This window comes from Pithys albifrons, chromosome 6, assembly GCF_047495875.1.
Source record: "Pithys albifrons albifrons isolate INPA30051 chromosome 6, PitAlb_v1, whole genome shotgun sequence".
NCBI lineage: Eukaryota > Metazoa > Chordata > Aves > Passeriformes > Thamnophilidae > Pithys > Pithys albifrons.
Window position 1 is genome coordinate 46,275,546 of NC_092463.1, and position 15,984 is coordinate 46,291,529.

The 15,984-nt window shown below is 38.1% G+C and overlaps 1 protein-coding gene across 2 annotated transcripts in view; it reads right to left on the reverse strand.

Annotated features, from left to right (window-relative positions):
* Positions 1–380: 380 nt before the first annotated feature.
* Positions 381–15,984, reverse strand: part of LRP5 (LDL receptor related protein 5) — a 138,657-nt gene continuing 123,053 nt past the window's right edge. The window contains exons 18-23 of one of the 2 annotated variants that reach the window (XM_071558698.1): positions 15,183–15,419; positions 14,507–14,617; positions 12,647–12,880; positions 10,360–10,499; positions 7,474–7,571; positions 381–6,934 (exon numbers count right to left, since the gene is read on the reverse strand). In XM_071558698.1, the coding sequence (XP_071414799.1) occupies positions 6,673–6,934; positions 7,474–7,571; positions 10,360–10,499; positions 12,647–12,880; positions 14,507–14,617; positions 15,183–15,419 (1,082 nt within the window). In that variant the 3' untranslated portion in view covers positions 381–6,672. Of the gene's footprint in view, positions 6,935–7,473; positions 7,572–10,359; positions 10,500–12,646; positions 12,884–14,506; positions 14,618–15,182; positions 15,420–15,984 lie in introns of both variants that reach the window. The other variant, XM_071558697.1, reaches the window with a different exon arrangement.

The window sequence follows — 15,984 nt, forward strand, 5'->3', positions numbered from 1 at the left end:
GGTTCAAAAAAAAAAAAGATAGAGAGAGAGAAGCCATTAGTTAAAGGTTTACTTTGACATTCAATAGTCTCCATTTAAAAAATACCATACAATTAAAAAAGAAATACAAATCTGTAGTCTGGTCAAAACACTTGAGACTGTGTCTAAGGAGTGTAACCATTTTTAGAGATCATGATGCTGACAAACTTATGCTAAGTTCTGTAGTTAATTCTAAAGGTGATTGGTTTTCCAGTCTTCTTTTTGCCGCTGTTGTACAGTTTAAAATTAAAACCAAGGGGAAAGCAACACTACCCTTATCTTAAATAATATCTGAAACTATTGTGTTAAGGCTGGTTGTCTCTACTGTAGGTGATAAAAACAGTTTAGCTCATAAAAAGGGCTGCTAAACAAATCTTTTTGAAGTATTTATTATAAAACAAAATCCTCATAATCTATAGTACAAATACAGAGTCTGTTATCTGTACAAATATTTATACAAAATACCAGTTACTTCAAACAAGCCTTTGGTTTTGTTAACATAAAGAAACATTGCAGTTTCATGACCAGAAAATGGTTAACATACAATAGTCTGATGTGATGACAGCCTCAAAGTTTCAAGGGGTTTTTTTATGACAGTATTACCAGGTCATTTGTATACTAGAAGGCCATGCTTGGAAAAATAATTGATAAAGAATTTCTGTAATGCAACAAAGACTGTATGACTCTAATGAAAATGGTGACATGCTGAAAACAGCATTAATTTAATCCCCAGATACGTAAGTATCAGTTACTGGCATTTTTATTTTTAAAAATGCTACGGTTTTTTAGACAGGTATAGGGATTTCTGTTGAAATAGATATGAATACATAAATCAAAGTTACCTTAAAAGAATGTGTTTGAGAGAAATTTCAATATATTACAAATTCAAAACATGCATGCTCTAAAAATCTCTGAAGTTGTAAGATTTCAGTTAGTTCCACAACTTGCGGTTGTATGCATTTTAACTGAAGAGAACCCTAACAATGATACAAAGCTTTGTTAAAACCAGCAGAGTAAAATACACATTTCTTTTCTCCAGTTTATACATTAATCTGTTTAAAATACACAAGGCACTGAAACATTGGGTTTGGTTGTCTTTTGAGGTAACAAATGCTACAAAATGATACACATATAAAGCTGTAATTATTAGGCTGTTCGCAGAATACACATTTTAATATAAATATAAAAAGATTATGTGTGGGTTATATCATAAAATTCTTGATACTCTTTGTATATTCCTGTACATTTACAATAGCAGCACTTGCAATACAAGTAGGTAAGTAAGAAAGCGATCTGGGTTAGACTTTTGTTTACTATGCCCTCCACATTTCACGTACAACAGCAAAGCAGTTCCCCTGCTTTCAACAGCTTTTGTTTTATCTCCACAGGCTGATGAATTCCATTTACAACTATTTACAGACTGCAGGATCTCTGTACAAAGCAAACTGGAATATCGCTCCCTTTGTCAAACACAGCTCCCCCAGGAATGCTGTCCCAAGAGTAGCATAATTCTTATTTACAGAAAGGTGCATCAGTGGCAGTACTTGCTTTTCAAAGGTGTGAATGGCAATGAATTAGTCTGTCACTGTAGCAGTCAAACTTGCTTTCTTCCTTTGATATTACTCCTAAGCACATTCTCTGCATGTATTTTGTCAATATAAAATGACCCATTTAGGAATTGCCATTGTGGTCTTCTATCCAGTAGGATTCTGTGTTGGCTGGTGAGAACCTAGCCCGACTCCAGAGCTGGGCTGCAACAAGGGCGGTGGTTTATGCTGGAACAGCCAGGATGTGGCAGCTTGCCATTACAGGTAGCTGGGAGTACTGTCATTATGTCAGGACAAGGCATTTTGAAGGCTTTTGTTGTGGAATGCAGAAGAAATATCAGACTGGTTTCCATCATTCTTATCAGCAGGCTTAACAAAGATTTTCAAGAAATTTTCCTTTTTTTAAATTTTTTCTATACAGGGGATATGATCCCTTGTGAAAATACTCACAGCATAGTTGGCCAACCTTAAAACAATCAAATGAAGTAAAAACACCCTTTACAAAAGCTGGAGTGTTCTCAGGAAGGAGAGTTAGAAGACCTGACAGGATTGAAAAAATCTCTACATATTTCTTTTAACATGTAGTAAATTCCTTAAGCTGTTTAGCTAAACCCCACAGCGGCTGAAGAAAGGGGTTTTTACAGATAATGATCATCAGAGAGTGTTGCAGTACCTAAGGGAACAGCAGCAGAAACAGCAGACACCTCTCATAGTTTAGGATTCAGCCTTTGATGAATCTTCTTTACAGACAAGCCAAATTTACAGTGAGGACTGAACTCAAAATTCATAGCGGAGTCATAACAAACATAGAAACAACCAAATGACTGATCTGGAAACAGTTATCATCCTTGACAGTGGCTTGTCTAAGGCTCTGTCCAAGCATGGACATTTATAAAATGTCCTTCAGCACTGTAACAACAAATATGTTACTTCTAATTCAGGGCTCCATGCCAGGCAATCTTGTGTGTTATTAATTATTGGGAACATGCTTGCCTTCTGTTTTCATTTCCTGACATTAATGGATATCACTTGTGGTACAATAGTAAACACAGCTACTTATTTGGACTGACTCAACATAAATGCCAACAACATGACTGACAGAAAAGATCTGCTTCCAAAAATGCTTGAAGCAAACAGGACACACAACACTTGTGAAGTTTAACTGAGCACACTTGTAAAGTATTACAACATGCTTTAGAGGCTCCAGTTGGCATCAAACGGGGACAACATGGTGAGTCCTAGATCTTGCATATGACCTCCTGGATATCAGATGGAAAATAGATCTAGGGTAAACAGGCATGGAGATTTCCAGAAAGTCCATCCTAAGTGTGTAGACCAGGTATTGAGGGAAGAGACCATTTTGTTACTTTGAAAAGAATAAGAACATTTAGGGAAGTGCTTGTACCATTTGCAGACCACAGAAATGAAGGTTTCTTACTGAAAATCAAACCCACTATTTCAAAAGAAATTTTTTTCCACTCATTTCTGCCTTCCTCTTTAGAAAATGCTGATAATGGTATAATCTCATCTTTAGACATGGAGCATTTTGTATCACACTATCCTCAAGAAAACATTATTTGTCATACATACAGATTTGTCTTAATCTTAGCCTAAATGCTCTTTAGTGATCTGTCCAGACAAGAAATCTGAGCAAGAAATCTAAGTAAGAGTGCTGGGATAGTGTTCATGAAGTTTCCTCAAACTCATCCAGCAATAATGAACAAATTCATGACCTCCATTGCAAATTTAAAGGTGCAGGGCTGTTGACCTGTTGAGCTGAAGTAAAGTCCAGCTATAATTCTGTGATACTTTATACAAAACTTTTCCTTGAAATTACACAATACTTCACTGTTGAAGATGATGACTTGTCCATTCACCTTACAGCTTCACACTGCTGCTACATCTGCCCCACAGACAGGACAAATTCTGCAGAGAAGATGACAAGTGGCTGTTTTCATGACTGCACTGGAAGGGAGGTGAGCTGCTCTCTGCTAGGACATCTGTCCGTTAAATGTAAATGGAATCAACCACATCATTTTTCCATTACTAGCTGCTCTGCAGACACCATTCTGTACTACACCCTGAGTTGTTTCAAGTGCTAATATGCAGTCATAACAGGCTTGGAAAATAGTGGTTGGAAACACTGATTCAAGTACTCACAAGCTCACACAGCTACTCAAATCACATGCACCCTCTGGAGGTTCCTAGGGTAAAACTCTTAGAATATTTTGGCCAACTTTCTCATAGAAAACTTTTGCATTATTAAAACTATGCCTAAACCTCACAAAAATATAACATTCCCGCCACATATTTCCTATTTATCCCTAAACTGCCACAACTTCTCATACACATTCACTGATTCCCTGAAGCTCTTTCTCTCATCCTGACTTAGAAAATAGCACCTATTTTCTATGTTTTAGCCTGAAAGCTCACAGGGTAAAACCCACTAAGGATACTGTGGGTTTATTTCTGGAGAGAAGTAGTTGCTGTCACTCAGATTTTCTTCCCAGTCTTTTCTATTACCAGGAGTGCAGTAATCCTCTTAAAGTATATAGTCTACAGCAATCAAAAATAATACTTAGTATTTAAATGTAAAGATGCTAAATTGGTATAAAATCTTTTTTTGGAAGAGGCTTTTAATGCCAGTATTATGGAGCAGTGTGGGGCTTTGATTCTGGTCCCCAGACTTTAAATACCTCAGAAGAGGCAATTTCTCAGCAGACATCAGCACCAAGAGGCTATGAATGTTCAACTGAAATAAAAATGTACACTTAATTTACCCCATTCAGCAAGTGCTTCCTTCCTTCTGAATACCTAAGCTCCAAAAGAATGTGACTCTTAAGATAATTTAGTTCTCAGCGAGAATGATAATTTTCTTGGACTCAATTCTAAGGTTTGTAACAGGATATAAATCTTCATATAAAGTGGTTAGAATTGTTATAGTTGTGGCTCTTAAAAAAGATCAGTGGTTTAATGAAAAAAAAAATTGAAGTAATTTTGCATCCAGTGTTGTCACAGGAATACAGGAAAATTAATGTGGTATGTTTCTAAGCTAGAATTGTAACTGAAACAACTAATGAATTCATTATAAAGAGTGAATAGTTATCATGCAAAAAATTACATGTGGTATGAAATTGGACTACCAACTGCTTTAATGCAGAACAAATACTCTTTTATATGCCTGCTGTGGTTCATAAAATATCCTGTGGATCTATATTCCTAATTTAGCTAACTGAAACATGATCATGTGAGAATTGCTTTTTTTTACCAAATTATTAGTTCAGAGATCTGCCAAATCACTCCAGGAGTAACAAACTATGACCTTGCCCATCATGGCATACTTCAAAACTACTAATGTTGATAGGGGATGAGGAAAGAATCCACTCTCAAACTCTAGTGCTGTGTTCTCCAAGACCCAAACCCAGGTACAATTTAAATTCAAACAAGGAAAGTTTTCATTGTTGCCATCAATATTAGGAGCTGTCAAAGGCCCAACACATCTGCTATTCAGCAGCTGCAGAAACAGGTGCAAGTTTGCATATTTAGAACTTTCCTCAGATGTCCCAAGTAGGCACTCACATTAACATCACCAGTGCTGAATTTATAAAGTGCCATAACAATATCCAATCCCTTCTGCTACAGCAAAACAGCAATCAAAACAAAAATTTATCTTCTGAATTTGAAAGGGACTGATTCTAGCTCCCCCATTCCCAAAGGATTTTTTGGTAGGAGTTGGGAACACAAGCACTTTGCTGATCTTGATGTCCTTAAGTTATAGCAATTTATATTAGTTCATATTTTTTATTTCAATACAAATAGGAAGAGTATTTGTCTTTTCTCCCTCCTTCATTCTCTTTTTCTATTTCCAAATCTGAATTTTGTGGCAAATTCTTATGGAATATGACTGAACTGTTTGAATGCTTTTTAAACTTTAGCTATGCAGATACCATTTTCTATAAACACTAATTAAAACCCAAACAGCTTTTCTGATGCTAATACAAGTGACCATATCATTCCACTTTGGAAAACAGACATTAAGAGATGAAGCAATTCTCTGAACAAATCAATGCAGGTGAGTATCTCAGACACCTGGCACAGTGATTACTGGGCTTTTGGGAAAAAGAGAACTAGCACTGTCTTTTGAGAAGCAGCTGACTATTAAAGGCTCTTCTCAGACAGTCATCAAAGCTTCACAAGGAAGGATGAAGTAGCTTGGTTTCATTACAATTAAAATGGTGAGTCTGACCAAATCTGCAGTTTGTTGGGCATTTCTCTTAGCTTAAAATACCACTTTAAACTTGACCTTTGCTCTCACCCACAGGTCAATACAACTGGTTCTTCTACCATTCACCCAGGCAAGTGGGGAACTGATCGGAACTAAACTGTTTTTTAGGACTGGTTCTCTTATTTAACTTGAATCAGTTACAGAATTGGCCATGTGCAGAGTGGTACTGACATGAGGTAGGACATGATGCCTGTGGGTTCAGATTAGCTGGAAGGTTTGGCCAAAAGAAGCATTCTTTCAGTTCAATGCTAAGCAAATGGAGAGGAGGTTTGAAATTCAGGTCTTGGCACACAAGTTCTGCTGGCAAGCATTCAGCTTACTTGCAAACAGGAGCATCTAAGGGTTATGATCATGCATGTTTTCACCCAGTGGTGGTGAAGGGATGATATTGACAACTGTACTTAAATGTGTATTTCTTCTCTACAAATAAACCCGCATCTTTCTTTAGATGCCTCCTCCTTCCACAAGTCACTGTTTTCTTGTCTCTCATTAATAAAAAGAACTACACACACTTGGCATGTAAAAAGGTGATTTAAAAATGCAGAAAGTCTCAATATTCCCTCCCCAAATCCTTTGGAGACAGAGTCAGTTACATGACTTCAAAAAAGCAAATATGGCACAAAAGAATGGAAATTAAGTTAAAAAAATCAATTTTATAAATATTCTTCCTCTGTACAATTTTTCACAGCCCCATCCCTCCCACCTTTATTCACATTTAGTTTTGTTTAATTCCCACCCAGATTTATTTTTAAATCATAAAATATATATTTTCAATCTGTTCATATTTTAAAATATTTACAGGAAAAGTTCTTTCTGTTGAGGTCATGAAGAGTCTGTACAAGGAGAGGGTGGAGGGGGGTAGAGGTGAAAATAGCTTCGTTCCGTGGCAGGAGACGGAGGGCAACTTTCTTCTGCCGACATGTACTGACTGCGAGGTGTGGGCGGAGGGGGATAAGGGTCTGAGTCTGAATTTAAATCTATATAGTATTTGTTGGCCTTCCATCGACTGGTAGTATAGTCACTGTCACAAACATCTGTGCTGCATGGGGTTGTGGGTGGAGCTATCCCTCGTATAAGGTATGGCCTGCAAAAAAACAAAAAAAAAAAAACAAAAAAAAAGAAAAAGCACAGGCATGAGTTGCAATCTGGGGAAAAGAGGAGGAGATTGAGAATGAACAGCTCTGTCTGCTCAGCTAAGATGCCTGCTCATTAATACTATGTGAGCCTTAATCCAGGCTTTCAGAGAAAGCCAACAGCAAGTATCTGAACTGTGTGAGATTTGAATGGCATACCTATCCTCAGCCAGCAGCACATTCTTCCAGCCCCCAACCAGCCAGAGGAGATCACCATGACCATTTGCCTCAGTCACTAATAAATAGGTTGACTCATTGAAGAGTTTTAAGATAAGCTTGAGGAAATTAACAGAAAACATCAACTTCTACACAGGATGATAAGTGACTGTTACACAGCAATATAACATACATAATTTGAATGGTCATTTATTAAGAGAGGGAAAGGATTTTTTAAACAAAGTAAAGTCTGAACAAGAACATTTTGCTTAAGATCCAAAACTAAAGGCAGATCAATAGAAGATTTAGCAAACCTTTTTTATCTGAACTGTACCTGTAAGATCTTGTGTTTGAAGGAATGTTTGAGGAATAAAACATCTCTGCATTATACAGGGAGCGATCGGTAGCTGGGGAAGGAGGTGGGTTCAAGATCTAGGAAGAGCAGGAAAAAGAAGTGTGAAATTTTGAGTTAGTTATACAACTTAAAATTCAATTTATGTCTTCGCCCTGTCACTCATCCTTATCCTAGTTTATTCTCCTTGCTGCATTTTTAAAGATCAGAGCAGCTGATTACAAGACTTTACTTTGGACTTAGGTACAGTGCAGGTCTCCAAAGTGCTCACAGTATAGGGAATTTTCTTCTTTGCCACATCCAGTATTATGCTGATAGACTGCGGTAAAGCTGGGAAGTAGACCCAGTTTTCCTGAACCTTAGTGCACTTCCTTGTCCATAAGGATTGGTAGCATCCTCAGCAGATGCTAATGGGAAAAAAAGGTATGTTTCACTCCCAGCCCTTGAACATACCCCCAGTCAGTAGCAGGGTCGGGAAGCCAAATTCCTTTACTGTAACTAATACAACTCCATCCGCCCCTGAATGCTTCATTTTTACTGTTGTTCTGTAAACATATCATTTTGGCACAGTTTACAATGCAAAAAGCCTACAAGCTGAAAAATAATTATAGCCTGCCTATGTGTGCATGTGCAGGGTTGCTGGTAACAAGAAAAAAGTTTAGCGTGATTCAAAATAATTTAGCTGTCTTTCCCTAGGAGGAAGCAGAACCCCTGACATGGCCAGCAGGACACTGGCCTAACCCCAAGGAGAACGATTCATCCCTTCCAGTGTGGAAAATTGCTCCATTGCTGTTGATCGAGCCTTACTGCTGATGTGAGCACCTAGTACACTGCCTGTCCTGCCTGTCATGGCCTGCCACAGTGCCCATTCTTCCTCTGTCTCTGCTCTTTTCCCATTATAATACTCTAAAATCACTGGAGTGGAGATAGTTGTTTCAGTCTTCACTGTGCAGCAAAATGATTCCGGACCATTGAGTTTAGCCCATTGTTACTAATACTGACAAGCCTTGCATTCAGGTTCATGTGAGGGGTGACAAGCTTGAATACCACCTGTTGCCAGCTGTGAGGAATGCGTAATTGCCCCAGCAGTATCTTCCAGAAATCCTCTTCCTTGGAGGAGCATTGCATGCTACTTCTGGATTCACCACTACTAACACCCTGAGCTGAATCAATACCACTTCATGTTAAGATTAAATACAGAAAACAGCGTCAGTCAGGATGCCTGTGGCCAGCTTCTTATGTATATGAACTGGCATAACTTCACTGACATTGGTTCTTTTCCAGGCTGTACTCACTGGATCATCCCTCAGTACCACAAAGATGTGTTAAAGCAAAACAAAAAAGCCAAGACAACTAGATTCTCAGACCTGTTCTCTTGATTATTCACATAAATCCACGTAATTAGCTACCAGGCAAAACTTACCAAAAGGTTTGGATCAAGCAGTAACTTTAATGTAACTTTAGCTTCCTTCTAAGAATTCAACATGAAGGAAAGGCTGATACCATCCCTGCAGGCCACGGCTGACAGAGTTCAGAGTGAAGTGTGGAAGAAGAATTCCCAGCAACAGCCAGATTAGCTTAGGCCAGAAATCAAATGGAAGAGTTGACCTTTTGGCCAACACAGATCCCATAGAATCACACAGGCAGATCAGCTCTTAGACTTCATTTCTCTTTGAGGCTTTATTAAAACAAGTGTTTTTCTGTTCATCCTCTTTAGTATAGCACTGATATATCAATCAGGTACCAGCATGAAATTGTTCAGCATGTTACACTGGTGAAACACGAGACAAGCTAAATGAGGAGGGCTGCTGAGTTCCAAATGTCTGCTAGCTGTGAGCAGCTTCTTGATGGCTTCACAGAGAAGACAATGTGGGAAGTAAGTAACTAATTTTACCTTATCTAGATATAAGCTCACAAGCCTCTCCTTTCCAACTCTGTGCTTCTTAAAGCGGATACAGAGCACCTTTGTCACTTGTTGAAACACTATCAATCAAAATACCCACATATAGCATAACAGTTTACATGTAAACACAAATGCATGTATACCCACACATTCATGTGGCTCCTGACTCAATACTACTGAAAAATCACCTGCATAGCTGGCAGATCAACTCTGGCAGTTTGTGTGAATGTAAGAGCAAATGTATTGTTCAGAAGCACTAAGGAAAAAAGTATCACTACAAAATGCTGGCAAACAGTAACCTTTTAATGTCACTCCTACATATTCACAGAGAATTTCCAGTTTTGCTATACATCTTTGAATTCATGAAACTGTGATATGGGGACTGAAATTCTGTCACTACAAACACTTAAAAGTCAGAAATGGAGCTCAATTATAGCAGAAAAATGCAAGTACAGTAACTTCTGCTTTACACTGCTGTACCAGTGTTTCCCCCAGTGCATGCACTTGGTTTTCTGAATCAACAATGGACACTTTATCTAACCAGCCAGTCGAGCTTATTTCATACATGTTTGCATTCCAGTCCCGTTGCGTCCTGTTTGCCTTATTATTCCATGTGTGCCTGCAACATTATGCAGTGCAAAATGTCATTGGGCTACTGACATCAGACTTTACAGAGAAAAAGAGGTAGCATCTCCAAGGGAAGAACAAATGTCCAAGAACAAACTAGCTGAGTATCACTCTAATAACAAAACATTTTGGACACCATATAAAACTGTATAATCCTGACAGACTATAACAAAGCCCTTTTGGGAGGTTCAGTGCGTGTTGAACTGGGCCCGTATATCATAAACAGTAACAGCCAAAAATAACAGTTATTAACATTCTATTTAGCAGCACAAATCTTCATCTTTCTTTACTTCTGCAGTGGGAGATACTTAACTCACAAGTATACTTTCAAGACATACCTGTGGGTAGAAAGTGGCTTTAGTGCTGGATGAGCTACTCGAAGAGGCTCCTGTAACATGGTTTCTGTCATACAATGGGGCACCACTGCTTCCTCCCATGAGACTCATGGAGCTAATCATGGACTTTCCACAAGAGATGCCTGCATTGAAGCAGAGGGGAAAATAAGGTTCAGTAAACCATAATTTTATCCACCAATACAAAACATAAACCAAATCCATAGCTTTGCAAACCTGTGCAATAATAATGGCTGTCACTTTGGAAAGAATGTTTTATTGAAAGACTTTGGGATTACAAGGAACACCCACTTTTTGTAAAGAAAACCTCCCACCCTCAGACCACCTATTGTCCCACTGCAGCACTGAACTCCTCACAATCTACTCTCACACTAAGAAAGGAATCTCCTGAAAAGCTGATTCAAACTTTTTACCCAAACTGTTAACTAAGAAATTTTTTGATTAAACAAACCTATGCATTTCCAAAAGCATTATACACTGCCCAAGAAAAACAAGCTACAGACCTTCAAAGTTTTCATTTCCATCCCGAGAAATTCAACTGCAAGTGCATGAACAACTGCAAAACCCAACTTTTTTATTGAAAATAATCACAGCTGAAATTGAAAATCAGCAGAGACAAAAGGAAGGAAAGCTGGGTTAAAGGAAAAGGGAAGAGAACATTCTCCAATCTGTTTTACTCCAATATATGCTCAATTCAGAAAATTCATTTTCAGCTAATGGAAAAGCATAGTTTGGGAAGTTTTCAGAATTTTTCTCAGATGCAGGAAATACATATTACAAGCACAATAACTCTACTTGTAATCATCATTCATGACTATATATCTCTGTCTTGGAAATGCCATGGTATTAGGAATTATGCCTTTTCTTTAGAAGTAACATAAATAATATTTTCAGCTGTTGTAACTTGTCACAGCAATATAGATTAAAAAAACCTGACAAATATGAAGGAGAGTAACATAATTTAAACAGGAAGAGCTGGCCACACCATTAAAGTGCAAGAAAGGCTAAACCTCAGTTGTATCTGGGTATCTTCAAAGCCACGGCTAGAAGAAAACAACAATTAGCACATCTCAAAAGCTTGTTTAATATGAAGAAGTGCCACATCTTTTAATTGTATTTATCATCTACCTGATTTTCAGCTGACATGAAAAGTAGACTCCAGGCACTCTGAAGTATGGATTTCTTGTCTGGCAAGTTTACAGGTAAATATTTACTTTCCAGCTTCCTGAACAATATGAAGAGATAGTCTTTCTTCTCAGGGCTTTGTAGTTAGGAATTTGCTATTTCCTCTATGCAAAATATATTTTACATTTGTAAAATAATTTGAGGTATGTCATTTAAGTGTTTACTTTGATGTCTATATGAGGTTTCTGGGTTCTTATGTAAGAATGTCCTGAGCTTTTATTTATACTTTCAGTTCTCCTTCAATGCCAGCATTGTAGCTGCATGGACTTCACCAAATGGATACTTTGAATCCTTTGCAATGTAGAGAAGCTTTGCAGTTTCACAGGTGTAGGACTGAGACAGAGAGAGAATTAATACTTCGTCCAAAAGCAAACAGCAAAGCTGTCTCAGAGATGTGCTAAACTGAAGGGGATGTTTTCATCACACTTCAGGCAATGAGCAGCCAGACTACAAAACCCCACTCAGACCCCTTGGGTTCTTCCACATTTGCTGTTGTACTTTCTTGCATTACAGTAAGCTAAGCTGCTTCACTTCTTTACTCTGCTTCTTTCCACTGTGGATTAATATATCCATCCTAAGCAGACAGGACAAAACTGTGTAAAGACCTCTGAGGGACAGGACAGAGAGAAGGACAACTGAGTACAAGACGTAAAGAACAATTCAACAGAGCTCACACTAGAACACTGAATGGCACATGCATTTTCAGTTTCCAATATTGCATGTGATTCACTACTCTTCATACCATTTTACTTTAGGCCTTACATAAGAAATACTATGCAAATACCAAGGTTCATTGTATACACCTGAGTAAACTATCTAAAAAGGATGTTTTTGCTGGCAAAATACTGTACATTTTCTATCAAAAAGACAGACACCTGTTCAGATGCAGCTTAGCACGAAAATTGTTTTTGAAAATTTGGCAAGATGCCTAATCAAATCTGTCTAATAGTTCTGAGGTATCTGACACAAATGACAAATCTATCCCAAAACCACTGAGCAGAGGAACAACATCTTATTTCTGCTCTTCGAAAACTCTACATCTCTTAGTGATCTGTAAAAATCCAGACAATAAGATTAGCATCCTTACCAGTAAAAGTACCATGTTGAGAACTTCCCGGAGCAATAAAATTAAGAGGGACATGAGGGGTGCCACTGACATACTCATGTGGAAAAGGACTATTGGGCCCAGCATAGCGCTGACACACCACTCGCTGGCAAACAAAGTACATTCCTCCCATGACAAATAGTGACAGTATTATACCAATGACAGGACCGATGGCACTACTGTGTGGCTGTGACTCATCTGAGACTGGCTTCGATTCTTCTGGAAAGAGAGAAGAAAAAAAATAAAGGAGGTCATTAAACATGAAGCAGTATATATGCTGTTGTCCTGGAGCTCATGCAGCAAATCAGATCACAGTCATTCACACAGCATCTTTAAAAGTATCTGCATCACACTCAGGCATCCTTATATTCTGATTCAATGTGCAAGATTTCATGACTCCTCTCCCCCTCCATAAAGCAGCATGAGCAAAGGACTCTACTTTTTGTCTAGCACTTAATCTGGTAACAGGATTCCTTATCATCTTGATATAACAGCCTACAAGTTTCCTTTTCTTTCCCCCCTCCAAAGGCTGTGAGTCAAAGATAGAGAATGCTTATAAATATTAAGTCCTTCATCAGGAATCTGTTCTCTCAAACGCCATTTGGAGTAACAGTATCATTAAAAAAACTAAAAACATTACCAGTAAGGAAGCCACAATATGTATTAAGCAGGGTGTGTCTTTCTAGCTAATACAGCTCTTCCTAAAATACAACTTGGTATCAAAAAACCCACCTTACAAATTAGAAAGAAAACGAAATCCAGAATCTCTCAAATTCTTTCTACTTGTCATTTCCCTCCCCTATATACCCACTATTAAGCAATAAAAATGCTGCAGGTATTTGAGTTGAGCTATGCATTGTATCTCTCCCTGATTATGAGTAGCACATTCAAAATTCTTGCCAGATAACCCTGACACCTCTGTGTTTTTCATAGATGCAATGTTCTTCAGGGAAAATGACTTTCCCCATGTGACTCACACATTCATAATTTTATTTTTTAACACACAAAAAAAGATATATTCAAAAAGTGAAAAAATCAAAATAAACTTGTCCAAAGCCTATCAATTTTATGTGCTATAGACCCCTTCCCCTCTAATAAAGTTGTAAGAAGAGAAAGAGTTCATAAAAGACTCAAGCTTTCCCTCCAGCTTTTATGTCAGCTAGGGTCTTAGCTTTCAACTAGTCAGATTAGTTCAGCCATGATACTAGAAAACAGCAAAGCCAAAATTAAAACACATTCCCAAAATACCTATTTTAAAACACAAAAATCTCATTTTGGTCAAACCTAGCTTCTGTTGAATGCAAGATTCTTATCTAGAAGGTAGCAATCATTTTTATTCCCTGCTTGAGTTCTTTCCCTCTGTCAAGTGGGAAACCACAGAACACCCAGTTCCACAAAGAGACTCCAGAGTGGACAATCTGATGTCTACATGAAGACCCATTTCAATCATTTAAGACCTAATTGTGGTAGCACTGAGCAGAGTTGAATCAGGCTCCCCTAAGTATAGTTCTGAAGACCCATCTAAAAAAGACAATGTTGTATCCCAGACAGCATTTTAGAACTAATCTGAACTAGCACTGGGATTTCAGTTCACCCCCACTGTGTTCCTGCACAGAATAGCACTTCAGACTTGCTACACCATGCTGCAAGCTCTTTTGCTGCACAGACCAATGGAAGAGCATGACTCTGTTTAGCAGGCAAATACAACTGTCAGAATATTTGGCCGAGATTCACTGGGCTTCCCTGAAAGGGTATTACTCTGCAAAGACCAGGGGTCTGCATAGGCATGTAGGATGTTATGCCGGAACACAACACTTAAATCTCAAGAAAAGACCATCTCACCACACATAAGCTCATCAGAACCATCAATGCAATCTGGAAAGGAGTCACACTGCTGCTTCAGGAGGATGCACTGGCCACTTGCACATCGGAACTGATTGGGTAGACAAATTGCTGCACAGAAAGAAAGAAAAGATTTAAGTACTGAGAGCATGGGAGCATTTCAATCTCCTAAGAAAACAGATAGAAGTGACACATGAAGGCACAGTGCATTTTATATTACGATCAGGTAGGCATCAGAACACCTTCTTTGCTGCTGTGGGTAAATTGCAAGTCTGCATATCTCTGATTCTTCCTTCTTGTTATATATCCTACTCAGTGGGGCTAAAATGAAATTCTGATTCCAATAACTCCCTATTCTTTATCAAATCAGTTCCGCTGAGGCAAAACTGAGATCAAATCAACAACAATCTCTCACAGTAACTAACAAAGTGTGGCTGATCAACTGACATGTTAAGAAAATAAAGTAACTTGGCATATTATAAAACCTTATGCAGTCCATACTATCTTATGTAGACCTGTATAATAAAACTTTGCTAAATAACTGCTGAATTTCTTATCTATATTGAGGAACCTCTATCTCAGCAAAAAGGACTTGTAGCTATATATTTCAAGAACAGTTAGAATTTCAAATGAATGCTTATGTCAGAACCACGAGTTCAGGAAAAACTGATCTTACTATCACAATCTGCTTCATCAGATTTATCTTGACAGTCAATTTCTCCATTACATCGCAAGTGTGCATCAATACACTGTCCCTTCTCACACTGGAACTGGGACGCAGAGCATATGGGGCAACTATCTTCATCGCTCTGGTCGTCACACTCAGGAAATCCATCACACCGCCATGCCATTGGGATACAGTCAATCTCTCCAGTTGCGCAGGTAAACTGGTCTGGGGAACAAGTTGGAGGTTCTGGACAAAGAGAAAACAAATCACATTTGTATATTCAAGTTTAGCCCTTACAATAGAGTAAAAATGTGACAAGAAAAGCACACTTTTTTCAAGAAAAGAACACTTATTCCTGAACTGGAGTTTTTCTGTGACAATATTAAGATTCCAGCAAAGAGGAAAACATGATTTTGCCCAGGGAATGAATTTTACCAACTTCATAACAAAAATTGGATGTGTGCTGATTTAAGAAGTTTGTTTTAGCAGTCAAGCAGTGAACTAAGGACAGGAACTACAAATATCCCACAAATACTTTCTTTGGATCTAACAGCCAGCCACTTTTTGGAAGACACTGTCATACACATCAATTCAAATGAATGCTCAGTTTCTGACTGCAAGTCACATTCTAAATAATTCTAATCCCCACAATTACATTAGCCTGGATCAATTAACACATAGGGTTAATTGGCAATGAATACACCTAAAACACATAATATCTACTTGTACAATATCTGTTTTTCTATTTTTTCTGTGGTTTCTCCACAAATTTCAGTCGGGTATGAATTGATAAACATGAATGGATAAAAAA